Genomic DNA, 27,389 nt, shown 5'->3' with positions numbered 1-27,389 from the left:
AGCATAGGGGAAGAGTAATTATTTGGAACCACAATTGAAAATACCAGCCCAGAAAAAGGTAAGGCTGTTTTTCCCTTTACAGTGTTTCAAAAAACAGTTTGCATTGTGGTTCTTCATTTGAGAAGTTGTAGATTTACAGAACAGTCATGCATAAAATACAGGATTCTCATATATCACCCTGTTATTAACACCTTGCATTGATGCAGAACATTTGTTTACAAGTGATGATAGCACATTTGTATAATTGTACTATTAATTAGAATCCATGGTTTAACTAAGGGTTCACTCTGGGTAGTGTAGTTTCATGGATTTAAAAAAAAAAATTTCATTGTTACTGTAGATACAATCTAACATTTTCCCTTTTAATCACATTCAGGTATATATTTTCAGTGCTGTTAATTACGTTCACAGTATTACTACCATCACTGCCATCCATTGCCAAAATATTTCTATCATGCCTAATAGGAATCCTGTATGTTTTGAGCCTTAACTTTCCATTTCCTAACCCCCCCATCCCCTAGTAACCTGTATTTTACATTCTGATTCTATGAGTTTACTTATTCTAATTATTTCAAATCAGTGAGATCATACAATATTTGTCTCTTTCTTCTGGCTTATTTCACTCAACATGATGTCTTCAAAGTTCATGTTGTCACACATGTCAGGACTTCATTCCTTATTAGGGTTGCATAATATTCCATTGTATGTTTTTACCACATTTTATGTATCCATTCATTAGTTTATTATAAGCAAAATTTTCATTGCAATCTGGCATCAATTTTTTGAGCACTTTGAACCATACCCTGTACTAGGCTATTATGCCTTATTTCCAGTTTATTCATTTGACAAATATTTATTGAGCTTCTAATGTGTGCCAGGTGATACATTAAAAGTTCTGGGAACTGAACAGTAAACAATCCCCACAACAAAAAACAAATACATGAACCTTTACTAAGATCATAATGGTTTAAAATTGGATGGTAAAACAAGGAGTGTGCATTACTCTTCATTTATCTACCCCTCATTGTAGACTTTATAGTTGTAGTGATGGCGTGATCATTGAATGCCCAGACAGCTGCATTTATACTTCTGTGTTTTGCTTTAGTCTTCTTCATTGTTTCTCAAATTTTAGTGTACATGAAAATTACTGCTCGAAGTTGTATATACTAAAACGTATACTGACCTTTATGGGCATTTTAAGGAATTTTTAGGGATTATTTTAACTACTAAGTTTTTTTAAACTTTTTAAAAATTGAAGTTTATCATTCATATATGAACATACATAAACAATAAATGTAGAGTAAAACTTGTGAACTTACAAAACAGCATACATATCATCATACAGGGCTCCCATACATTACCCACCACCAACACCTTGTGTTGTTGTGAAGCAGTTGTTACAAACTATGAAGGAGCATCATCAAAATATTACTAACTATAGCCAGTATCTTACCTTTGGTATATTTTCCTCCAACCTACCTGGTTATTAACACCATGTATTAGTATTAAGTATTTGTTTATAGTTCATAAGAGAACATTCTCATATTTGTTCTGTTAACCACAGTCCATCTTCCAGCACAGAATTCATTGTGTTATACAGTCCCATGCTTTGTACAGTCCATTCAGAGTGTACACTCAATGGCTCTCATTTCACACAGAGTCGTGCTGTCATCACTCAGTCAATTTTAGAATGTTTTCATTACTACAAAAAGAAAAATCCCATTCCATAGTAAAACTTATAGAATGGTTTCTTTAAGTCTTATTTTAATTTTGAATGTTACAAGGGAAAATTAATCTTTCAGAATAGTTCTGAAATTTACCAAATACAGAGTACTTATTTGAGCACTGCATTTTCAAGTTTTAAATACCATATGCAAAAAATTGATATTCCTTAATGTCGCTCACAGGCTGATCACACAGTGACATTATCTTGGAAAGAGAATGGGAGGATCAGGCAGATCTGAGTTAGCATCCCTCTACCATTATATCAGTTGTGTGACCCGGGGTAAATTATATAACCTTTCTAAGCCCATTTCCCCATCGTAAAATAGAGAATTATAAAGCCTACGTAAGATTTTTTTCTAATTTACTAGGTATGTGAAAACACCTAGCACATGCCTTTCCTCATCTCAAACATGTTATCAGTTTTCTTGTATCTGAAAGTTACTTTCCAGGGCTTACATTCTCTACCTGTAATTTTAAATATAAGTGATTAATTTTAATTAGAAAAATACTTTAGTAATGGCATATTTTTATTTTTTTCTTATCAAAGGAGTCCAATAAAGAGATAATTCCAATCAGGTTTGGAAGCTTTCAAATGTTTAACTCTTTGTCTGAATAAATTATAATTGTAATAGATAGAATATCTAAAATGAGAATTAAAGAAATGAAAAGCCTGAAACTATTTTTGAAAAAAATGGAACATGAAATATTAGGATGGACTACTGAAGGAAGAAGAGAACCTACACTAATTTATGTATCTGTATTATAATGCCCGGCAGTTTAAAGTACATAGAGATCTTTCCGTGAAGGATGATAGTTTTTCCCTTATCCTCACCAAGACTTAAATTGTAACAAGAAGATTATTAGATAAGAAAAAGAGAAATTACCAGAGTTCTTCCAAATCTAAATTCTGTAAATGCTATCCTTTTCCTATGAAGAAATATGTAGATTTATTTTTTCCTTCTTAAAAACAGGGGTTTCAGGATTAGAGACTTGCATAACTTATGGCTGGTTTCCTGTAGTATCATCATTGATGATGTCACATTCATTGTGTTTTCACATTTTATTCTGACCCTCCTCTATGCCGTTTGATGCCAAGGTCAGAATATTTCCACACACTTGAAATACATGTTCATAAATAGAAGCTAATTAAAATGAATAACAGAGACATCTGTTTCCTAAGACAAGAGAAGCTGTTCTTGTACTTTATGATTTTGGGAACTTTTAAGTGATCAATTTAGGACACTTTGGCAATATGTATCACAAAGGGCTAACTTACGAATTAAAACATTTTAACCAGAAATACATCAATACCAGTACATCTTCATAAATTTTCTGTGGTGAATGCCATCAAGCCACTTCAATTCTGTATTTAATTTTTTTATACTTTAAATTTTTCTTTTCCCTGGGCCATTACTTCTTGTTGCTTTGTGTATTTTGTAATATTTAATTGAAAACTAGACGTTTTGGTATATTAATGTTATCACTGAAATTTAGACTTCGAAGTGTCTGTTCATTAATCTTCTTTCCAGCTAATGTTAGGACAGAGCTTTCCTTAACTGCCAAGAGCTAACAAAAACAAAAAGGAAGCAGGGGAAAAAAAGAAAACACCTTTCCCCAGCTTTGCATATTGACCTCTGCAAGTGCTTTCTTTCAGGACTTATCCATATAATGAGTTTAGAGAATAGCTCCAGCCCAGAGCATAGGGGGTTACCCTTATTCTGTGCTTGTATCATGTCTTGTCTTGGGCATGCATGTGTGACTCTAGGAATTCCCCCATTTATATTGATGCGAATATCCCCTCTTCCCCAGGAGACAGTTTCTTTTGGTTCTGGAAACTGCACTGTTTATCTTACAGCCAACAGCAATCTCTTGCTCCAAGCAGCCACTTGACTACTCTCCCACAGCATTTTCTAGGAGGGCTTGGTAAACTGCCTTCTACATGCAGGGCAAGTTGTGGGACAGAGTCCCTCACGTCACCAGTGGACAGATTGGGCCAACATACACGCTCCCAGTATGTGCACGAGCAAGTCATGTATCCTCGTTGAAATATCCTCCCTCCAGAGCTGGGACCAGGGATATACACTGGGAGCACAGGCCGGCTCTGTGCCAAGCTGGTGAGGGGTAGGGGATGAGCCAGGGCGCCAGGAGATCCTATTGCTTGTAAGTAGCGTTTTTCTTGATTCAGCAATCGTCCTGTTACTACTATAGTCCTTTCTTTGGAACTCTTGAGAAATGTTCCTGCCAGTTCTTGTTGATTGTTCCTGATCATTCCAATTTTAAGGAACAAATTTTTGGTGAAATTTTAAAAGAAATTTCAATAGTAGTTATTTATACAAACTGCTTTATATTCTTTTCATTTTATACCATTATAACCATTTAATATTATGATGTGGATGATGTGGAGATACTTAATAACAAAAAGTCAGTAGCTATAAACCATTTAGGATATAGGAAGTGAGGAGAGCTTATTATGGAATACTGTACGTAATGACCCCATTTAAAACACACACACACACACACTTGGAGAGGAGCATCTCTAATGAGTAGTGGGACCAGAATAAATAATTCTTTTAGTATTTATAAATATTTTATATTTTATAGTGTTTTAATATATAATTTCTTTAAAACTTTTTTTTTCCCAGGGGATCTGCAAGTCAATGCCTACAGACAAGTTTATTTCTATTCAGCTACATACTTATAGAGAAAGCTTAGGTGCTAAGAAGCACATACAGATGTATTGTTGTTATCGTTAGAAACAGGGAGAGACCATTTATCTTTTAACTTTTCAAAGTGACTTTGTTCTTTCTACTAAACTGGCCTGTTGACCTAGTAAATCTTATAAATTTTCTTTTTTAAATTAACTTTTTACCATAAATATATTAAATGTTAGGCAGATACCACCACTATATCTTCCTTGGTTTAGCCACTTTGAACACTCTTCTGTATCTGCTAGAGAAGCAGTATGCATAATGGTTAGCCTGTGACTTTGGGGTCACATAGACCTGAGTTTGAATTCTGGCTCCTCCGTTTACCAGCTCTGTGATCTCTTATAAGTGACTAAATGTCTTTAGGCCTCTTATTTTTTTTCATTCATAAAGTAGGGATAAACAGGAGTCTGGACCTCATTAGGTTTTTGCAAAGATTAAATGAGATTACACATGCACAGAGTCTGGCACTTAGTAAACCTACGTTAAATGATAGCTAGTATTAAAATTTTTTCATAATCTCATGAAAATACCAATATTTCTTTCCTTAGAAAAGCAATTTTTAAATTGAAAAGTTACATTTTTGCTTTAGAACATTTAGAATATATATAGCCAGAGAAGATCATTAGGATACCATATATTATATTCTATGAAAAGCCAGTACTTTTCTGTTGAATTGCTAGGTGTTCTGTATTTAAATATGTATGCTGAAGTTTGTATACTATTTTTAATCTTTTAGATCAAAACTTAAAATAGAAGATATAAAAGAAGCCAACAAAGCATTACAGGTGAGTAGAAATGTTTTCCCTCAAGTCTTCAATAGATGGTAAAACCCTATGTAAGTCTACTTAATCCCAGAATATATACAGGCAGAAACACTGAAAGGGGACCTTGGATAATGGATGTGGTACCAGCTCTTCTCTTCCCTCTACCTCTAAAATCACAATATTAATAATCTGTGTTGGAAGTGATCTAAGAAATATTAAATAATACTGTCCATTTCCTTACCTAACATGGCATATTAGAATAAAATTGCCTCTGAATTTGAGAAACCCTGAGGGTAATATGCCAGTCTATTACCTAATAGTTTGACCTTCAGCAAGTCATACCCTCATTGAGTCTTAGTTTCTTCCTATGAAAATGGTCTTACGATTCTGTACTAGTTTTGCTATGAATATTGAGTAGGATAATTTATGTGAGTGATTGATATAGTTTATCAGTAGGTTGTTTTGAATGTGTCTGAATGCAAGATTCTCTTCTAAGAATTAACACCAGTCCTGCTCAAACTCTTCCAAAATTTTTAAGAGATGGGAACACTCCATAATTCATTCTGGAGGTCAACATTACCCTCATACCCAAAGCCATGTAAAGATACCACAAGAAAAGAAAATTAAAGACCAAAATCTATGAATATAGATGCAGAAATCCTCAACAAAATACTTGCAAACCGAATTTTACACCGTGATCAAGGGCGACTTATCCTAGGTGTACACAAGTGGTTCAACATAAGAAAATCAATTAATGTAACACACCACATTAACAGTATGAGGGGAAAAAACATGATTGCCTCAGTTGACACAGAAAAGGCTTTTGACAAAATTCAGTACACTTCTTGTTAAAAACACTTAGAACACTAGGAATAGAAGGACACTTCCTCAAGATGGTTAAGGGCATATATGAAAAGCCCACAGCTAACATGATACTTAATGGTATAAGACTGAAAACTTTTCCTGTAAGATCAGGAACAAGACAAGGATGCCCACTGTCACCACTGTTATTCAACATTGTATTGGAAGTTCTAGCCAGAGCAGTTAAGGAAAAAAATAAAAGTCGTCCAAATTGTAAAGGAAAAAGTAAAAACTTCCTCTGTATGCAGATGACATGATCCTAGATAAAGAAAATCATGGGGGCAGACTTGGCCCAGTGGTTAGGGCGTCCGTCTACCACATGGGAGGTCCGCAGTTTGCACCCCCGGGCCTCCTTGACCTGTGTGGGGCTGGCCCGTGGGCAGTGCTGATGTGCAGGGAGTGCCGTGCCATGTGGGGGTATCCCCTGTGTGGGGGAGCCCTGCGACCTGTGGGGAGAGCCGCCCAGCGCCGAGGAAAGTACAGCCTGCCTAGGAATGGCGCTGCCCACATGGAGAAATGACGCAGCAGGATGACACAGCAAAAAAGAAAACACAGATTCCCGTGCTGCTGACAGCATCAGAAGCGGACGAAGACAATGCAGCGAATGGACACAAGAACAGACAACCGGAGTGGGAGAGGGAGAGGGGATAGAAATAAATAAATAAATCTTAAAAAAAGGAAAAAAAAGAAAATCATGGTTTGAAAAAAGGAAGGAAAAAAAAAAAGAGAGAATCCTTTCTGTAGCATACAAGAAAATACTCTGTGAGTAATTTTAGTGACCAGGTGGCTTCCTACCTCACAAGCTACCCATTTCATTTTTTAAAAAATCAAAATATTATATGAAATGGTTTTTTAAAAAGTGAAACGGTACTAAAAAGTTTAAAACAACAACCAAATAATAGCAGTCTCTTGTTCTATACTCCCCCTCCCCACTTATCTACCCTACGTTCTGCCCTATGAAGTAGCCATTTTCAAGATTCTTTTAGCTGTTTCTTCTGGCATTTATCCCCTTCTAAATACTATGCAGCATATACTGTTTGCTCTTGATTCATCAATTTTAGAGCTTGGCTATTGACTGCTTAACATAGTGGATGAACAGTTTTGTCCTAGTCTTTCTCTTCACTAACTTTTCAGCATAATTCTCAATTTTGGTGGAAGTCGTTTACTGTGTATTTATTATGACTTTAAATATTGTTCTTTGCTGGACCAGGTAGTTTACTATACTTATATGCTTTTTTCCTCTGGAATTAATAATTCTCTTTTTTTCTCTCTAGTAATTGTTTTTGAACATCTGACTGACTTTAAAACACCCCTATAAAATGCTTTTCGATAATTTTTCACAGGGCAAAATTTATGTTAATTTGTTCGTCCTTTTCTTTTTTACTTAAGTAATTACTCCTGGAATACTCTGTTCTCCTGCTCCAGACTGGTTTGGTAGCCACTAAGCTGACATTTCCCTGTGCTGCCATTCTTGGAACTCCAGTTGCCTGAACCCTATAACTTCTTTCTTCGTTTACTCCGTTTGGGTAACACATCCTTCAATAGCTTCCTCAGAAATGGTTAATGAAGATTCTGCTCTCATACTTTTTTAGGGGATGAATGGATATATGGATATTTGCCCAAACATCATTATTTAAGCTCTGAAAAAATATTTTTTTCATGTGTACAAAAGGGTACATATACAGTACAACTTAAAAACACTAGCATACCCTCTGCTTAGCTTATGATATAGACCATGATCATACCTTAGGAGCCTCCATGTGCACCTCCCTGATTGCATTCTACTACCTAGAGTAACTCTTTCCATTTTGTGTTAATCTTGGTACTACTTTTTTTAATGTTTTAATCATTTATGTCCATCTATAACAAAATATTTTCTCATTTTCCCAGTTTTTGCTTATATATAAATATATTTATATATGACTTGATTTTCTTTTTTTTTAAAATGCCATTGACCCAAGTCAAAAGATCTGGGTCAGCTGTCCTAAAGTTTCTCATATTCTGGATTTTATCTGCTTGCTTGTTTGTGATGGTGGTAAACTTATTTCTCTATCCTTTTATTTCCTATCAACTGGAAGTTAGATCTAAAACCTTGGTTAGATTCAGTTTCAACCACTTCCATGGGATTTCTATTACTGCTAACATGTTTTTAATATTTAACAGGCTTTTTAATTTTGTCAGTATTCAGGCTCTTTCTTATTTCCTCATTGTTCCTTATTAAAAATAGCATCCTGTTATATTTTCTTTTCTCTCTGAGGTTATTTGTTACAGTTTCTTTGAAGATTTCTTTTGCTGCTACCATCCTGTGTTTCTTCTGAATTTCATTTTTGGGTTTGTTTATTCTGGTTGAAATACTTCATGGTCTAAAGTGTCCCTGAAATGCTGAGTAATCAAATTTCAATAAGAGGCACACACACAAAAAAGCTTATTGGAAGTCCATTGTGTGTTGGCTGGGTGGATTGGGGTGGGTCATTATAGACTGGTTGGGCCTCATCATAGAAAATCTGCTAACTAGCCAACTGTTGGGGAACCTCCAAAGGATGTTAGTATCTATAGTACTTTTTCTCTGGGGCAGTTAAGTGTTTGAAGGATCCTCTGAGGGATATAAGTCTGGCTGCTAACATTCTGGAACTGCTAAATGAGATAGCATTTATTTTCAGAGCAGTAGCTTGCTCCCTTCTAGCATTAGCTCTGTTTTGAAATACCTGTTTCCTTGAGCAAGCAGTGTTAGCTCTCTGGACCTGTTTCCTTATCTGTAAAATGAGAGTTGTAGGTGCTGATCTTCTTTGAGGTCCCTTCCAGTTCTGACCCACTAGGGTTTCCCTACAATGTACAGCTTTTCTCCATTCGAGGGGCAGGCTAAGTTCAGGTGCATTAAAAGTCTGGGAGGCCTAGCCCGGATGTTAGAAAGGTCACTGCTTAACCTAATGCTGTTGCTTGCAAATCTGCTTCCTGTCAGGCCCTCCTTCCCTAACAGGTATAGCTAGGCAAGAAAATGCTGCTCTCCACCAAGTGGCTTTGGGACATTTGGCAAGTCACTTTTTTTCCCCCTCACAGTGTTCATCAATTGGATTGCTTTAAATTTCATGATTCAATCTGAATCTTTTCTGGTGTTTATCTGATATAAGCTGTCAGTTAAAAATAAATAAATAAAAGCCCTCACTTGTTAAATCCTGTATTTAAGAAATTTTAAATTCCATCATCTGCAGTGACCAAAATACCATCTATCGTACCTCTGCTATAACAGGTACTAGTTATTAAGATATTAAGACTGCCTGTGCAAGAGATACATCAGATTAACTATTTATCTTGACCTGCTTTGCCAATTTTTTACAATCATTTTAGTTTTTATTACCACAAGTTTGAATCAGAGTTGAATCAATTTAGCATTATTTTGGAGCATAAAATTCATTGGCTACATTGTGTAACACTCATATGGGATTATATTTTCTCCAGCCTTTTGTGTTCTGTAGGATAAGTATTAAGGTATTTTTCTTATTTATAATAAAATTATATCAATACATGCTTAGTCCTGAACTTATACAAGTAGCTCCATAAGCCACATGAAGAATGTGTCATGGTGATGAAGGTGATGATCAGAGATGGCATCTATTGAATGTTTATCACTGTAAGGCTCTGTGCAAACATTTGACATACAAGTTTCATTTACTTCTCTCTGCAGCCTCAGGGTGTAGCAGTGCTCTTATCTTCATGTTAGAGATAAGGAAATTAGGCTTTGAGAGGTTGTTTATAGTTAAACTGCAAATTAGTGGCAGAGAAGACTTGGCTCTGTCTAAGTGTAGTGGGTGGGTGTAGTGGGGAAGTATACAGGCCCTGGAGTAATCTTGTTTTATTTATACTCAATCCATATCCCTCCTCTCCAATCCAAGGTTATTTTGAAGCAAATTTCACCTGCAAATATTTTAGTATTGTTACAAAAAAAGGTCTTTTTTCAATCTTCTTTATATTTTAAAATGTTCTTGGACAAAGGTATGTTTTCACATGTGATCTTTAGTGTCTACTACCAATTTAGGAATTAATAATGTTAATACTTTTCTTCCTACTAGGGACTAGTTTGGCTGAAAGACAAAGAAGCAACACATTGCAAACTTTGTGAAAAGGAATTTTCACTCTCTAAGAGAAAGGTAAGAAAGATATGAGTGAATCCAAGAGATTTGGTACAGAAAAAGGCTTCTAATTTTATTCATAATTTTTTCTCATTTTTTTCCCATTTTATTAAGCACCACTGTAGAAACTGTGGGGAAATTTTCTGTAATGCCTGCTCTGACAACGAACTGCCTTTGCCTTCTTCACCAAAGCCAGTACGAGTCTGTGATTCCTGTCATGCATTGCTGATTCAGAGATGCTCATCTAACTTGCCCTAAGTCTCCAGAACTAAATCCTTATGTATGGAAGTATGTATGATGATTGTTAAGTATGAACGTGTTTACAAGGTATCCAGACAGCCCTTCTTAAGCAGCTTTGTCAGTATTGGTACCAGTTTACTTTCCACATATTCAAACTCATGGGAATTAGAAGTTGTTTCATTTCCTTTCCTGTTCAAAAAATTTTTCGACAGGGCATGCTTTGAGAGAGAGTCTAACTTCAGCCTAATTCATGTAAGGCCAGATAGCACAGCTAAAACAGATTTGCCTTATCTTGTAAAGGCCTTCTTAAAAATAAGGCTTGTTTTATTCTTCCAGACTGTCAAGTTGATATTTGATAGTGCCTCTAATTCTTAATGCACTTTAAAGCTTCATGATTCTGAGAATTGGAAACATATAAAATGCTTTAGAAGTATTAATATTCCAATTCAACAGATTTGTCACTAGCTTGGTAAGATTTCAGCTTAACTACATTAACTTGGTCACTCTCCTTCCTTTGTCCCTTTTGCATTAGAAAAGGCCATTACTTCAATCCATAAAATTTCCTTTTTGGTCTTTTCCTTCCTCTCAAATTGGTTACTGTTGTGCTGGTTGATATCTTTCAGATGTGGAAGGTTAAATTAAAGGGACATTAGTATTTGGCCACAATTTTTTCCTTCTAATATCGAAAGAAGTTACATATAACCACCTACCTTAAGTTACTATAGTTCTTTTCATGTTACCTGCCTCAATAAATGGGAATTCTTTAGAAGTAGGGGCTACAGACTACATTTGAGAAAGGAGAAAGCATTTTAGGCTCCCAATAAAGATTCTCTAACAGCTAAAATGAGGAGAAATCTAAACTGCAGGTAAAGTTTAATTTTGATGACATACTTAACTCAAAAAACATTTTGTATAAATCCCTTCCATTCCAGTAACCATTAGGAAGCATTACATTGTTGTAGACTATTAGCTCAGTCGGTGTCTAAGCTAAAAATTTAAGATGTATACTAAGCAGCTCTATGGCAGCAATTTGATGTGGCCTCTGCCCTGCCATGAGATACGTACATTTTAAGCATGGAAGATTCAATAAACACTAATACAGGTAACACTACGTAACAGCACACAATTCAGCTGTAAAAACTAATGTATAATCACTTAAAGGGGATCCTACACTTTATCAACCTATTAATCTGCATTTCCAGACAAGCACTTTAAGCCTGTGAGTCTTTCAAATGTCACAGAGGAATCTTATATTACTCCTTGTAGCAAAACCTTTAGTAGTCAGCCAGATTCCCTCCACCCCCAAAACGGGATTACTTTTACTCTGCAAGATCTTTTTCTTGCATACATACTTTTAGGCTTAAAATTGCTTTATGTAATTTCCTAAACTGCCAAAAAACCCCACAGTATTTTACTTGCAGATCTATTTTCTCATAATCCATGCTTCCTGTTTTGACATCTTCAGTTAGGACCTGAAACACAATTTTTTAAAGTGGTCTTCTTTGAATGCTAATGGAAGATAGGCATGATTTCTATGTATTCTAAAATTTTTTAAATTTATGGATTTTTATAGTTGGTAAAACTGGGAAGCCTAAGTAAGAAATTTCAAAGTTTTTATGACTGCTTTCCACAAAATTTAAAATGTGACTCACCAATTAAGGTACTTAAATTTCGAAACTGGTTTCATTCAGCAAAATACCCTTTCTTGTCACCTTTTAAATTGCCTTTCAAAAATCATGTCTCCACAAGCTTTGGCATTTTTGGGGATGGGTGTAAGGATAGTTTTTACAACAGCAAAACTGTTGTTCTGTTTCTGGCTGTTAAACTTTTTGTTACAACTTTCACAATTTGTATTTTGTGATTGTGAACCTAGCACTACTTTTAAGATTTGCCCTCACAGAAAGGAAGTATTTTAACCTGATAGACTTCACATACCAATCCCTCACCTAGCCAACACTAACACAACGCTATCATGGTGCCAAGGAATTGCAACTGTAATTCCTTTACCCTGCAATGTTTTTAAACAAAATGTGAATTTTATAATCCAAATAAAGATTTGAAAAATTAGCCTGGTGTAAGATTGGAGGACAATTTTCATTTCTAACTCTTTATATATACTTTCTAGTGCTTAAAGTAAATGGTATGAGCCCAATGTTTAAGTAGCAAATTAAGGAAATGGTCACAAAACATGTAACTGCTTGACTTGGTAATTACCATAGATAGGCTTCACAACTACCTTCTCAGTATCAGTAATGGCTCCTTAGAAATCATTCACCTAAATTTAATCTTTGATTAGACTGGGGGTTCTTAACAAGTAAGTGATTAGTGAGCTTGAATTCAAATTCAAAACATTATTCTTGTGGGTGTGATATATTAAATACACAGTATAGTGTAGACTTATTACTGTGGTTTTCACCTGACTGGCAAAGGGTTCCATGGAACAAAAGGTTAAGAACTCCTGAATTAGACATTTGTAGTATACCCTTGTACCAACTTGATTTTTAATCAGTGACCAACACAAAGCATTCTAGGACAGACGCCATACAATATAATCTCCCACATCAACATTTATTACATTAATAACATTTCTAGCAAGAACAAGTAACAAGTTCAATAACTGAATTCACATTGACAGGTTTCATTTTGATCCATTAGCCAATTTGGGAAAAAGCCGTATTGATCAAAGGGATTGAAAGTAAAAAAGCACCTTTTCCTTGCTACATATAGTATTTTTAACACAGTGGCTCCTCCAAGCAGATGTCGGATACAAAAATCTAACTGCAGGACCATGACATAGACTTGTCTCTTACAATTTAATCATTTATACAGTTATTTTGAAATCTTTTAACTATTGAGCAGGCAACTGGAAACATTTTGCAAGAATTATACGCCACAGTAAATATCTGTGTACTTACATTGAAGTCTCATGTTCCTGGGAACCTTCACCTACTCTAAGACATCTTGAGAAGTTCCAACTATCACTTTTTGGGATCATTTTTTGGTACTTCAAGTGCTGAAGACAATTTATTCTAAAATATAGAGCTAGAATTTAAACTCCTATCCCACCCCCATTCCTCCAGGTAGTACAATCATGAATAGTTAAAAGTCTGGATACATCTTAGATCATCAACATTTCAGAGATATGCCTGATAAATGACACTTGAAAAGAATGACTAAAACAGAATTTGATTTATACTCCTGAAGCCAACTAATCTTTAGACTTTATATATTTACAATATTGTCCAGTAGAAACTACAGTTACACGAATTATTTTTCAAGCTCTATTTCAGATGTCTGCGTGAAGACTTGCAATTTATGTAGAGGTAAACCATTACTGCTGACCTCTAAATTAATGTTACACTATTCTACCTTTTGTAGAGCTAATAGTAAAATACAGGAACCCAAATCTTATGAAGGCAGCACATCCTTAGAAGTAACCGGTATATAAAAAGTATCAACATCAGTGGTTTGAATATAAAAATTTATTTTTAAGTCAAAGTATGCAACAAATAAAACCTACAGAAAACATTTTCCCATCACAATCTGTTGCTTTACCAAATAATATTTTGAAAACACATTCCTTCAGTCATTATAAAGTTCTTAAAATACAAAAGAAATTAAATCTGTAAGAAAGTCTAGTAGACCAGATGCTGTTGTCAGGACTTGTATGTTGGTGGTTGTGTTTCAGTACATCCCACGCCATCCACCTCCACTCATGCCACCTTGCCCATAGTATCCTCCACTGCCTCCACCACCACGGCCTTTAAAAAGAAAAGACATTAAAAACTGTTCAGCAGACATGAGTAAGGAATTAAAAGTAATGCATGAACTTATAAATTGTATGCACTACATATGGAAACTAACACAAACTGCACCACCCACTACCACGGTAACCCAATACTTACCATAACCACCCAAGCCATCAGGAGTACCATATCCTCCACTGTAATTGTTCCCCATTCCCATTCTTCCGACAGATCCATAACCTCCCTGATTATCTTTAAAAACATTAAGAAAAAAAAAAAAAGTTTAAGATTGTCTGCTAAGTTTCTACCTTCACTTACTTTAAAAAATTTTACATACCCATTCCATCTCTGCCGTAGCCTCCCATTCCAGAACCTCCCATTCCAGAGCCACCTCCAGGAGTAGAGTTCAAGAAGAGTTCAATGTATCGATGTTCTTTAATAAAAAGAAAGCAATAATTACATAATTGGGTTAAAAGAATGTTGAATCAAATTTATGCATAAAAATGTTAAAAGGCCAAGTAGCTACAATTAAACTGAAAGTATGCTTGTCAATTCCTAAGTAGGATAAAATGAATGTCACAAAGGGCTAAAATCTTAGTCTCATTCAAACTGCAAAACCTTGAGCAAGTAATGTTTGGGACTTCAGTTTCCTCACCGATGACTAGCTTAAAAAGTGGTTTTTTAATGTGCAAATGATATGGGCAATCAGGTAACTCCAAGTAACGTACCTATTCTCTCCCTTTTTTAATGCGAACACCAATAATCTGTCAAGCTGAAGTCTAGGGCAACATTTTTCAGAGTTTAACCTACAGATCCTAGAAACTTTTACACTCATTTAAACAAACGAGAAATTTCTAAGTGGGTTCACATTTAGAAAAAAGAACGTCAAGGTTACCACTTACGCATGTTATTTTTATCTTTAGACATGGCAGCTACTGCATCTTCATGTGTCACAAACTCTACATCTGCTTCTCCTGTTGCTCTACCATCAGCTCCAATATCAATATGAACTCGTATTGGGTTTAGAGGTGAGAAAAACTAAATAAAACAAAATACTTGTCATTTACTTTTCAACTCAGATCACTGAAAGTAAACGAGCACATTCCTTGGTTTTTCCTCATCCACTTAAAAACAAAAACCACAACCCGAAACCCCTGGGAATATAAGACTGCAAACTTCAGAAAAACGCAGAGAAATTATCCCTTTCAAGCTTTCAACTAGATGTATTAAATTTAAAATGCCCCCAACCTAAGGAACAGTTCACCCTAAACCAGAGGTTCTTAAACCGTTTTTCCACAGACTCCTTATAAGCCCACACTATATACTGTTGTATTATTTAATAAATATATCATACCTGCACTAGCACATCCCCATAAGAATAAGGTTTTTTTGAATTTCAATTCAAGTTCACAGAACCCTTAGTTAAGAACCTCTGTATTCGTAACCAGACTGTAAATTTAGCTTTTACTGCTCAAATCCTATGTAGGTCAGCAACCAGTGGGGACAAAGATATCCATCAACTACTGAAGATAAAACTAAATATATAAAGTTACTTACATTAGCAATATCATTTTCAGTTGCACGAAAAGGCAACCCTCTCATATGTACAAAATGACCACCATGAAAACCTGAACTGGCATCACCAGCTCCACCATAGCCATGTCCTCCCATACCTAAAAGAGTAAAATTTCCAAAGCATCAGATCGAGAATATACCTATAAGCACAGTATATACTGCAAAAGGGTTAAGTCTCACACAGGAATGCAATGGCATATGCACGAGTGACTTTTTAAAAACAAGTCACCTATATTATCACTAAGTGAATGGAAAGCAAACACTAAAATGAAAATCTGTAATATTTATTTTACCTCTTCCATCTCTCATTCTGTCATCAAAGCCATCATTTCCATAGCCATAATTATTATAGCCGCCGTAGTCATCAAAACCTCCATAACCTGTGCAATTTAAGGAGAAAGACATAAATACACTTTAAAGGGATAAATTTTATGATCTAGTTTTCAAAAACATTTTTTCATCAGTCCACTTAACTTCTTGGTTATTACAAGTTTACAATTCCCAACTTACTGCATATGAAAAAAGCAATTAACACTTGGTAGAAATAAAAAAAAAAACCAATAAATCCAGACAGGAAAATCAGCAAATATCAAAATCACACCATTATCTTTGTTTTTATTTTTGTGTAAATTATCTGGGTGCCAATATGTGCATCAGTCAAGTCCCACAGCGAGCCATGGGAATTTGTATTTTCATGAACAGGTTTTAAAACCTAGTAGGTACTGAAATTACTGCCATTTCTGTATTTCTTGACAAAGTGTCAGGAACATTAAGAAAATGACAACAGAACCTTTGTTCATTAGATACACATACCACCATCATATCCATCACCTCCTCGTCGCATTCTGTCATACATACTTCCACGCCCAGCTCCATAATAACCCCCTCTTCCTCCTATTGGTCTATCATATGGTCCCGGTCGCTGTCCCAGCAATCTTCTTGGTGGATCATAAAATCCTTTGATTTCACTCCTGCTACTTCTGAAGATCTCAATATACCTATTTAAAAATGTTTTAAGGTACAGGTTTCAGCATAAATGCATTAGAATAAGTAAGACATTGGGCAAAATGTTTAAGTTTTTCTACGTCTAGATACAAAACCCAATTTAAATCGCCTAATACTCCATAAGTTAACATTTTTACACCTACAAACTTAAATAGTTAAATATTTAAGTTTTACAAAGACTAGTCATTTGAAAACAACCCATAAAATAGTAATATAATTTTAGTTTGTTTCCTTTAGAACATGATAGGTTTTATTAAAGAAAATAGGTGATTATACAAAAGCATTTATCAACAATATCCTACAAAGAAATGGAAACAATCTAATTTTAATTTAAGCAAACTATTAGCATTAATTCCCCACCCAAATCTGTAGTTTCCAAGTTAAATTTAGATAATTATCAATTCTTTTAAACTACCCCAGAAAAAATGTTATGGTTACCCCCCCATTTAAAGCAATAGTGACCCACAACCCCCAAAAATAAAAATTTAACACCATCCCAAACTCTCCATCCCCACCTGTGCCCTATTCTTTCCTTGTGTTTCCCCAGAGCATTTTCTGCTATCTCCTTTGAAGCAAACTGCACGAAGGCCTCCCCTGTGCTTCTCCCCTGGTAGTCCATCGTCAATGTTATCCCATTTGGCACGATTTCCAACCCTTTAACCCAAGGACAAATAACCCCATCAAGGGGAACAGTGTTAAAGGCTGAAACATTCCCATCTGAATCAAATATTTAAAACAAGTCTAAACAAAACAAAACAAAAAAACTTAATTTCCCATCACCCCATAATACAAACGGAAGATTTTTTCAAATATTATTGGATTAAATAACTTTTTTTTGCAACCAGTGTTTTTAAATTACATACACATTCTAAGCCCACCTACATTATATAAATTTAAAACAACAACACTATAATGGCTACAAATCAAATTTAACTATGCTCCATATGCTAATTCATATTTCATTTCATCACACATAATTACTATCAATTAAATTTATTGGACATCAGTTAAATTTTGCTAATTCTACACATTATGTATTTAAATATTAACTGGAGCACATTTTATAGTTTAATACATTAACCAAGATATCATAATTAAAATTAAGGAGTTCCAAAAACAAATGGGCTTTACAAATTAAAAAACCGAGTAACAATAATACAGATGTAAAAATTAAAAAAATACTACTAAACTTTGACTAATACTAGAGGTACCTTGAAAGAACTGAACTATTTCCTCTTTGCTGCAACCAAATGGCAGTCCACGAAGTCGTACTGTCCCATCACTAGCGTCATTTGGACCATTATGTTTCATAACCCAATCCATCTCAATACCGTTTGATTTAAATGCTATAAAAAATAAACAAGCACATAAAAGCAGTCAATCAAAATATACTCTTGCCAGAGGTACTGAAGAAACACCTCTCGGTGGGGCACAAGAGGAAGTACAACATATGGCTCAGAGACTCCTGTGATAATTTCACAACATAATGGCACACCAACTTTCTACTTTAAGGGTAGGTTGAAGACTGGGGAAGGCAGTGAAATCTTCCCCCCAACCCCCCTTAAAAGTACTGAATTTCTAAGAACCAAATACATATTGGCTAATTTACAAAATTCTACTTTCAGAGCAGTCAAACCTGCCTGTTTCTTTCCCTTGTCATCTTAAAGTCAACTCTAGTGTGTTCCTCATCTCTCAATTTTTCAGATTTCATTATTCACCCAAGTAAGTTATGCAATTTATTTAAAACCTGAATTCCTAAAGTGCTTGCTTCTATTACCACTGTCCATTCACACCAATAGCTTAAGTAAAATATAGAAGCCCTGCTTTCCCCCTTCAATATGAATCTTCCACCCAGTTCCCTTCCCCACAGGCAACTACCCTTCTTTTAAAATACCAGAACATTTTCAAAAGGCTAATGCAGAAGCCCTTCAGCTGCAGAAACTTACCAGGACCTTACAAATTTCACTATACAGCTGTAGGAATCCTACTCACCTTTCCCATACCACCTCCTCCCCTGAAAACAAAATTTATTTACTTAATTCCTTTATACTTGAGGATATTTCATACCAACAATACGTACTAACACTAAATTTCATAACTTAATTATGTGTTCAACAGTTAAAGTGGCATCTGCAAAGAGTGAAACTTCCTTTTCCTAGACCGTGTACTTAAAATAAATGAATGCAGAAACTTTCCAAATGTGGTTATTAATCATGTCCTGCTGTATGTAAATCACTTCCAGTACCCGCCTTTTGTTTTTTAAAACCGAGTCCTAGGTGCCATTTTAAACAGAGAATCAAACGGGAAGAATCCAAAGTTTAAAGTCATTGTAGCTAATTCTTATGCACCCAAATAACTGGTATCAACTTTTAAAAAGGGAGAAACCCTGGATTTGAATCCCTCTGCCACTTAATTTAAAAAAGCTACTTTACCCAGAGTCTGCATTTTCATTTGTAAAATATATTAAAAAAAAAAAAGAAAAAAGAAAAAAAAAAGGTGTTTGGTCTGCCACATGATAAGCACTCAAAGGTGGCCACTGTTACTGGATTTTACAGGGCCTTGTAGAAATGATGCAATATACAACAAATACCCGAACCTTAAAGGACAGGAAACTATTCGAGTCTTGAAAGGAAACGGGCTATTAAAAACAGTATTGTCCTTGTCTTTTCCAATTAACAATGGCTTTGCTATATAAAAACTTAAGCTTTAAGTTTCCTTAGAAATTGTCTTAATGCAAAGGGGGAAAAAGAGGAATATTAAAAAATACCACAACGCATGGGCTAATTACAAAGTTAAAAAAAATTTTTTTTTAAATAGCACCAACGTAAGAAATAAGCTTTCTATAGTGATTTAAGTGATTTAAGAATATAGGAAAAAACAGTATCTAGTATCAATTTTACTTCCTTATGAAAATTTTAAGAATTTTGCAGTTAATCTACTGTATTCTGAAAAAATCCTTGGTGTGGTACTTTTTATCCTATTTTAGTACATTTTTTCAGTGTAAAGATACAGTCTCATCAGGAGCAAATTTCTAAAAAGATGGAAACTGATTTTAAACTTCACTGTAATTCTTAGCAATTTCCAGATATACCAGCAAAGTAGTTCTGATTTTGGATCGGCCTGTAACAATGAGAAGACCTATGTAAAACAATGAAATATTAAGTCTGTAGAGGAGGACTAGAAAAATACACTAAACTGTTAAAATAGCTAACTAGAATGGGAAAGATTAATTCTTTTCAGATTATTTTACAAGGGGATATATTGTTAAAAAAGTTGCAGGCAGAGCCAACACACCTAAAATGCACCAACACAATTTTAAATCATGGAAAACTTAAACCATATTCATAAGATTCAAACTATTTTATAGTGAATCATCTCATGTGCACTTACTTCAAGTCAATACATTTATCCTTCAAAAGTCCACTTAAAATTTAAGAGTCTAGAATTCTGCTTAGAAAAACAAGACAAATTCTATAAAGTCATACAAAATAGGCAATCTGCTCTAATCCCTTAAAGCTAAGAAACTACCCCCAAGTTTACTAAATATTTAGAACAATGCATCTAAACAAAGTATGACTGCTAATCACTATTCTCAAGAATCCCAAATGTTACCATCAATTAAAAATAGCAGCAGTTGAAATATTCAGATAACTTAGATTATTATATCAGGCTTTAAATATATCATTTTCTAAACATTACACTAAGTCAAAGAAGCCAGTAACAATTGACCACATATTGTATGATTCCATCCATATTAAATGTTCACAACAGGCAAATAGATTCCTGATGTGGGGGAGGGGGGAGCGTGGGGGGGGGGCTGGGAGGACATGGGAAATGACTGCAGCCTAATGACTGCATGACTGCTATTTAGGTATAGAGTTTTTTGGGGTGATAAAATGTTCTAAAATGGAGACCAACTGAAATATACACAGCCCGCGGCCTCCCCCCTCCCCAAAATAACACAGGAACACACTATAATTTCTGAAGCTTATTATTATGAAGATTTAATTAACTTTCTAAGTGGGAGTCCAATGGTCCTAAAAAGAGAAGTTCAAAACGTTTTAAAACTGGAAAATTTTACATTATTCCCTTTCCAATATGCTTGCTCCTTAATTTTAATTAAAAAATTTAGATCACTATCTAAAGGAAGTGAGTTTTCTAAAATGACTGTGAATGAACTGTTTCCTAGAGCGAAGTTGTTACCTACTGTAGAGTTTAGTCATTTTGCTTACCAAAAGCATAAGGGCACTGAAAAAAACAACTCGGTGCTTTTGTTTTGTCTTTAAAGCAATTAGATAAGTTCCCAGATTATGATGCAGATTAAAGAGTGCAGAAATAAGGTTTATAGGCTAATCCAAATTAGGAAAGCTGTCTTATCATACTACTTCATAAACTGTCTTTTCAAAAGGTTTTATTTAAAACTTGTTTCAAAGATAAGAGTCTGATAAACTTTTAATAACCTTAAGAGTCACAGACATCTTCAATGATAGGATTACTAAAAACACCCGACTGCTTATAAAAATTAATATGCATTACTGGAAATTCTTATTTTTCAGCCTTTGCCCGGTCCCTTCCCCACCTTCTGAACTATCTTCAGCGAAAATTATCAATCCATTTCTTTGCTAAGGGCCAAAAATGAACATCACCAACACCACATGACTGGGTTTACAATAGGTCTTTTTACTTAGGCTCATTTCCTTGGCCAAAATATTACTATACTCCTAAAGAAAAAAATCCTTAGCTACCAAAAGAAACTAAATTGTTGTTTTGATGTATTTTACTTCTACAGTTTTACTGTCAAGAAAAAAATCTCTGCACAACATACAACCCTTGGAAATTTAATGTTAAAAACTCAAGTCGCCATTAACACATATTTGCCACCACTGGTTGTGTTTTAACATGTTTTCCAACAATTATACTATTTAAAAACAAATTCTAGCCTTTATGTACCAAAGTACACAGAATCATTGCTAAACCACCCCACCCTCGGCCCAAATCCAAATAGCTGTTATCACAGTTTACTGGGCCCAGGCAACCTATTAGAAATGTATCTTTTACATTCCTGTTTGGTAACTCACCCACAGTTCTGCTTACAGAATTATTTTACCCAGTCTTTAAAAATGTTTAAAGTTACCCGTGTAAAACCCCTTTGGAAAACGAGTACGTACTCTTTTCGAAGTTCCAAATCTGGAATATAAGGGCCGGCTAAGCGTCCTTTATTCCTCCCCGGAGTCTTTTCGTTTATCTAGCTGCCCTAGAGACCAGAAAACTAGGGAGAGTACGCCCTTTCCCCCTCCCAGACCAGCAGCCAATCCTGGTTTAAAAACCTTCACCACCGGGCGGCGGAATTACAAAGGAGGCCGCCCGCCTCCTTTGTCCCGGATTTGGGAGTTGAGCGCCTTCGTCGCCATTGGCTTTCCTCCCCCAGCTCCAGCCTCTCTCATCTTGGGAATCTGCGTCAGAAGTCACTCGAAGTCCCGCCAGGCCAGGTAGCCCAGCAGAGACTGCGGAGGGAGGGAGGCCGCGGTCGGAGGCCAGGCCCATCCGGCGCCATTTCCATCGGGAGCGCGCCCGACAGCCCTGATCCAACCCTCTTCCAAGCGCCGGGCTTTTCCAGCTCGCTTCACTCCCCACCCACATCCCTTCAGGGCACGTTGATCCCCAGCCTTCTCAATCAGTTTTTTGGAAACTGGGGGGCAAAAAACAGAAACAGCAGGGAAGGGCGGGAAGCCAAGGTGCCGCGCCACCGTACCCAAAATGGCGGAGGCCAAAGCAACAAGGAAAGAGGAAAAATGTTGGATGTCCCCCACTTCGGGCCTCGGCTTCGCCACTGAAGTCCACCTGAACAAGTCCTCCCCCCTCGCAGGCCGGCCTCCTTGAAGTGGGAGATCGCCCGGGAGGCGGAGCCCGGCCGCTCCCGAGCAGCGACCTCCACACTTCCCCCCCCACCCCACCCTACCCCCTCCGGGTATCTCGTCCTTCTCCCGACTCAGCTCTCGAACCAGCCCAACCTACCCCCTTTTACTTCAGATACCCTGTCGGGAGACGGTAACGCCAACTCCGGTGCTCGTGGGGTCCGGTCGTGAGGAGGAAGAAGTCGCTCTCCTCGTGTAGCGCTCCCCACAACGGTTCTTCCAACCGTCTCCGGCGGTGGCAACCGCTAAGGGAGCTGCGCAGCAGAGCGACTGGCTTGGGGGGATGGGAGGGAGCGAGAGCAACGAAGACCGGCGGCCCTGCTCTCGCGAGACAAGACTGGCGGTCCCGCCTTGGCGCGGGCGGTAAGGTGTGCGCTTGCGCGCTGGCGAGCTGACCAGTTGTCGGGGGCGAAATAGAGAAAAGCTGAGGGGATTGATCCAGTTAGAAAGAGCTGCGGCCAATTCCGCTTTTCCTGTCCACGGTAGAAACACCAAATTTTCAGAGCCTTCTTTCTGCCCTCTTGAGGATAGGAGGTGGAAGTAGTAGTCCAGTGTTTTGAAGGAACTGTGGTGACGCGATTTGGATAAGTTCTTTCACTTTGCCCCACGAACAAATGCTCCCCCTTACCCCTAGCGTCACCTGCGTGGAAAGGGTGCCACGTGATTTGATCGCCAAATGTGGGGAGGACTTTTCTTGTCCACCATGTTTGCGTTTTGCAGAAAAAATAGGAGTGCTTCTTGCTTGCCGGCTCACGAGTGCCGATTTTGGCGTTCGGGCTGGGGCTCCTCCCCTTCCCCGGCCCGGGCGCTCCATCCGCAAGGTCCGCATAAAAGGGCCTCGTTCTTGGGTCCGGCGCGGGCGGCATAGCTGCCACCAAAGTGCTTCTTGTTTGATTTCTTTCCTATTACGTTTCCCTTTTTTTCTACAAATCTTATCCCGTTTTCCCCTCCTTCACGTTATCTTTTTCCTTTCACCCCGCACCCTTTTATCCCCAGTGACGTGTCAGCGCTCATGGCTTCAGATTTTCTTCAACTAGTGTTTTTATTCTTGAAAGTTGCGCGTTCAGATGGCGCCTAATAAATGCCTTTGGCTTGTGCTACCATACTACCAAGATTCCTAATGACGCCGTATGGCCTTTTGTAAGCTTTAAAGGAAAATACAAGCCGAATTTCTGCGGGAAAGGTGTAGGGCAATCCTGTTCAAGAGATCCACTCAAGTTAAAGTGCAAAAGTAGGAACACAATTGTCGAGTGAAAGAAGAGATGTACTTATCACAGCCCTATAGAATGGGTTAAGGTCGGCAAGGTGGACGACGCCAGGCTACACGCAATCTCCAATGTCCTGCCAAAAGATTTTGGACTTTGTGCTACTAATATTGGGAAACCTGGACGGGGCGTGGTGGGATGGAGTGGGAGCGCAGCGGATAGGGTTGTTAGCAGTGTAGAAGAATGATTAATTTTTTTCCTCGTGAAATCTGCAATGTGTAGAATAGAGACAAGAAGCGAGTTACCTTTATATAATGGAAAATTCCATTTCATGGCCTTAATTCATCCTCAGTCCTGTTTAAGACAAGTACAGGGAAGCAAGAGTTGCCCAAGCATAGTACCTTATTGTTTTCATTGAGCCCACTACCCCAAAATACCCGTCATGGGAATGTGGGGTGGTGGAGGGAAGGATAAAGTTATCTTTACAGATGTACAAAAAATCAGGATACCGTCATTAAAACTAGTTCACAGTTAATGAGCCCTCGTTTAAGTTAAACACTGCTTTTAAATGCTCTATTCATTGACTTTTTACAACCATAAAAGTGATTATTATCCTCAATTTACAGATGATGAACCTGAGTCCTAGAAAAGTAAAAAAAAGTTGCCTAAGGCCACACAACTAGTTAGCAGCAGATCTAGGTTTTACTCCAAGAGCCACGGTTTTAAACACAGTGTTCTATTGCTTTCAGAACTTGCATAATGAAAAAATTAAAAATTCGAACCTATTGCAAAAGCAGATTACTTTATTGCCCTGGGTCTCAGTGCCCAGTTTTGTAAAACAAGGGGATTGAATTAGGTGATCACTGAGGTCCCCTACGTCTTAAAGTTCTAAAAGACTTTTAGGTTACCATATTTATGCAATTAATACAATTGAAATAGTATAGTCTTTTTTTTTTTTTTTTTTGAGGGAGCACTTCAAAGAAACTTTCAGAATTTTATAACATGGATTCAGGAAAAAAAATTAAAGATTGACATGAAATATCATGTTGAATGTAAATATCTTTAGGGAGGGGAAAGCCAAATTAGCGAATATCCATATCAAGGAAAACTTGAAATAAAATTCAGTTCAAGGTGCTATCAAAATGCATTTGAGGGGAGCAGATGTAGCTCAGTGGTTGAATGCCTTCCCATATATGAGGTCCTAGGTTCAATCCCCCATACCTCTTTTTTTTTTTTTTTAAGATTTTATTTATTTTTCCTCACCCCCTCGTTGTTTGTACTTGCAGTGTCTGTTAGTTTTCCTTGTTTCTTTAGGAGGCACTGGAAACCAAACCCAGGACCTCCGTTGAGGGAGGGAGGCGCCTAATCATTTGAACCATCTCCATTCCCTGCTTTGTTGTGTGTCTCATGTTTTTCTTCTTGTGTCTCTTGTTGCATCGACTTGCCACACCTGCCCATCAAGCCAGCTAACTGTCTTCTTTAGGAGGCACTAGAAACTGAACTGAGGACTTCCCATGAGATGGTAGGCAGGAGCCCAATTGCTTGAAGCACATCAGCTTTCCTTATACCTCTTTAAAAATAAAACAAAACTGTAGTTGACTGTTTTAGGGAAAGTAAGTTGAGATGGGTGAATCTTAAAATGGAGGTACAAACTGACATAATAGTGTCTGATAGCTTTTTGTTCACAGAAGATACTAATTGTAGGTATTTGGGCTTTTGAATTAATATTTATGACTACTATAAACTAAAAATAACCTTAAGCTGTTAAACTTACTTACAAATCTTAATATTTTGTTTATAAATCTATTAGTTTAGAAACATTTGGCTTTACTTTTCTTTAATGCTTTCTTAGCTGTTTGAACAACCTATAATCCCTTCAAACATTCTCATTTACAATTTCATTAAACTCTCTGAAACATTTTAAACTGCAGTTGTAAATTTAATAAATTCTATTCTCTATGGAAGCCTTTCAACCCCTGACCCAAGAAGCAATACCTTCTCAAGAATTTACATTATGAGAAATCTAATAAAATATCTTCTAAATATACTAAATTTTAAGTTCTCCTAAACATTTCAATATTATTTACAAATTTACTTAAGTTCTTTTGTAATTTTCAATTTGAAAAAAGTTGCAAATGCAAAATCAATCACTCAATTACGTGTATTAAGTTAGACTCATGAGACTAATTTGTCAAATTCTCTGATTGGCCAAATTCTCTACATTAAAAACACTTTAAATATCAGATATTTGCAGTTAATGCCTAAATTTATCCCGGAAAGTACTATTGCAAAATTTATCCCACAAAGTACTTGATGTCCTTCATTATCTTGGTGTTTAATCAGAACCACTCTGGGATTACAAATAAATTTATTCATGTGCTGAGGGAAGAGACAATTTCAAGCAAGTTGAACTTATACTTGCCTTAACGAACACTGGGGTTATCAACTCAGAAGATTTCTGGTTGCCATTTTACTGACTGGAGACTTTTGAACAGGCCTGAAACTTGATAATCGTGGCATGGCACTCTGAACGTGCCCCCTCCTTCCTTAAAAAAAAATTGCTGTAAAAATAAGATCTTGAGTACCCACACTTCATATGGTCCTTCTTCCCTGTGTCCTCATTCCCTAGGTTCAAATTACATTGTTACATTATTCTTTCAGTTTTACAACCTTATTTGGTAGATGGAATTTTTGTAATCCCTTTCACCCCTTGACTGAATTCAGATAATCTATGTATGACCTGACTGAATTTGGCATTTTTACACATAATTAATTTGTCTGGTTATGAGCCACAATCCTAAAATCATTCTAATGACATGAATGACTTTTCACCCCCAAAATGTGTTTTCTTTGTTTTTTTTTTTGAGGGGAGGGGCATGATTCTTTGTTTTGGGCACTCTACTATTTGCCAGGGTGAATGTTTAGGAAGGATTTGGAATTAGAACATGTGTTCTTTTTGCCCTTTTTATAATTAGAGCAAGTAGAGTGTTTTGAATTTTTAAAAAAGAGTACACTAAATAGGGGTAGTAAATCTAATATTTATTTGGCTTCTATTTAGTACTTTTCTTCAAAAACCAAAAAAATCAATGAACTATTCTCATTTGGAAGTTGAATCATGTAAATACAGATTGGGTCATCACTGTTCCAGTAATCCCTATGAAATTGTTCCCAGCTCAATCTCCATGGAATTGTTTCCATAGAGATAGTTAGAACTAAGGGCTCCCAGCTGCTTTGGGGATCTTTTCTTTGTCCTTCTTTCAGTCACTTCAGTGCTTTCCTATTAGCATAGAGATTGGAGGGACCCTGGAGAAGATCTTGTTAGAGGCCATAATGAGAGAACAGATGAAAAACGAGAAGGAAATAGAAGTATCCACACTACACAGAGGAAAAACCAGACAGTGAACACGTAATCATGTATTACACCATTAGGATGAAGAGAAGAGGAAAATTCCATGCAGAGCCCGAGAGAAATTGAAAGAGATTGAACCCCTCCAAGGGAGGGAGGCACATTGACTGAA

The 27,389-nt window shown here is 36.6% G+C and overlaps 3 protein-coding genes across 14 annotated transcripts in view; 2 read left to right on the top strand and 1 right to left on the bottom strand.

Annotated features, from left to right (window-relative positions):
- Positions 1-12,492, top strand: part of RUFY2 (RUN and FYVE domain containing 2) — a 76,950-nt gene extending 64,458 nt beyond the window's left edge. For all 6 annotated transcript variants that reach the window (XR_011649037.1, XR_011649036.1, XM_004470517.4 and 3 more), the window contains 3 exons: positions 5,170-5,218; positions 10,126-10,203; positions 10,300-12,492. Coding sequence is in view for 4 of the 6 variants with exons in the window: in XM_004470517.4 (XP_004470574.1) it covers positions 5,170-5,218; positions 10,126-10,203; positions 10,300-10,443 (271 nt within the window). In the remaining 2 variants the exon portion in view is untranslated. The remainder of the gene's footprint in view (positions 1-5,169; positions 5,219-10,125; positions 10,204-10,299) is intronic.
- Positions 12,493-12,974: 482 nt separating this feature from the next.
- On the bottom strand, positions 12,975-22,917 carry HNRNPH3 (heterogeneous nuclear ribonucleoprotein H3). 5 transcript variants are annotated; one of them, XM_004470512.4, is made up of 10 exons: positions 22,786-22,917; positions 17,963-18,097; positions 17,267-17,405; positions 16,560-16,744; positions 16,040-16,126; positions 15,729-15,844; positions 15,074-15,209; positions 14,509-14,604; positions 14,331-14,423; positions 12,975-14,186 (listed from the first exon to the last, which is right to left on the bottom strand). In XM_004470512.4, exons 2-10 carry the CDS (start codon positions 18,072-18,074, stop codon positions 14,110-14,112), a joined length of 1,041 nt encoding a protein of 346 aa, XP_004470569.1. In that variant the 5' UTR covers positions 18,075-18,097; positions 22,786-22,917; the 3' UTR covers positions 12,975-14,109. The 5 variants fall into 5 exon arrangements, with proteins under 5 accessions (XP_004470569.1, XP_058154913.1, XP_004470571.1 ...); XM_058298930.1 differs by having other exon boundaries at positions 16,605-16,744; XM_004470514.4 differs by having other exon boundaries at positions 22,767-22,899.
- Positions 22,112-27,389, top strand: part of PBLD (phenazine biosynthesis like protein domain containing) — a 42,738-nt gene continuing 37,460 nt past the window's right edge. The window contains exon 1 of one of the 3 annotated variants that reach the window (XM_058298931.2): positions 22,112-22,240. The gene's annotated coding sequence lies outside the window, so the exon portion shown is untranslated. Of the gene's footprint in view, positions 22,241-22,781; positions 23,035-27,389 lie in introns of those variants that run through there. The other 2 variants (XM_058298932.1, XM_058298933.2) reach the window with 2 other exon arrangements.

This window comes from Dasypus novemcinctus, chromosome 6, assembly GCF_030445035.2.
Source record: "Dasypus novemcinctus isolate mDasNov1 chromosome 6, mDasNov1.1.hap2, whole genome shotgun sequence".
Taxonomy (NCBI): domain Eukaryota; kingdom Metazoa; phylum Chordata; class Mammalia; order Cingulata; family Dasypodidae; genus Dasypus; species Dasypus novemcinctus.
The sequence above is the reverse complement of the archived record's forward strand: the minus strand, read 5'-3'. Positions and strand labels throughout refer to the sequence as shown.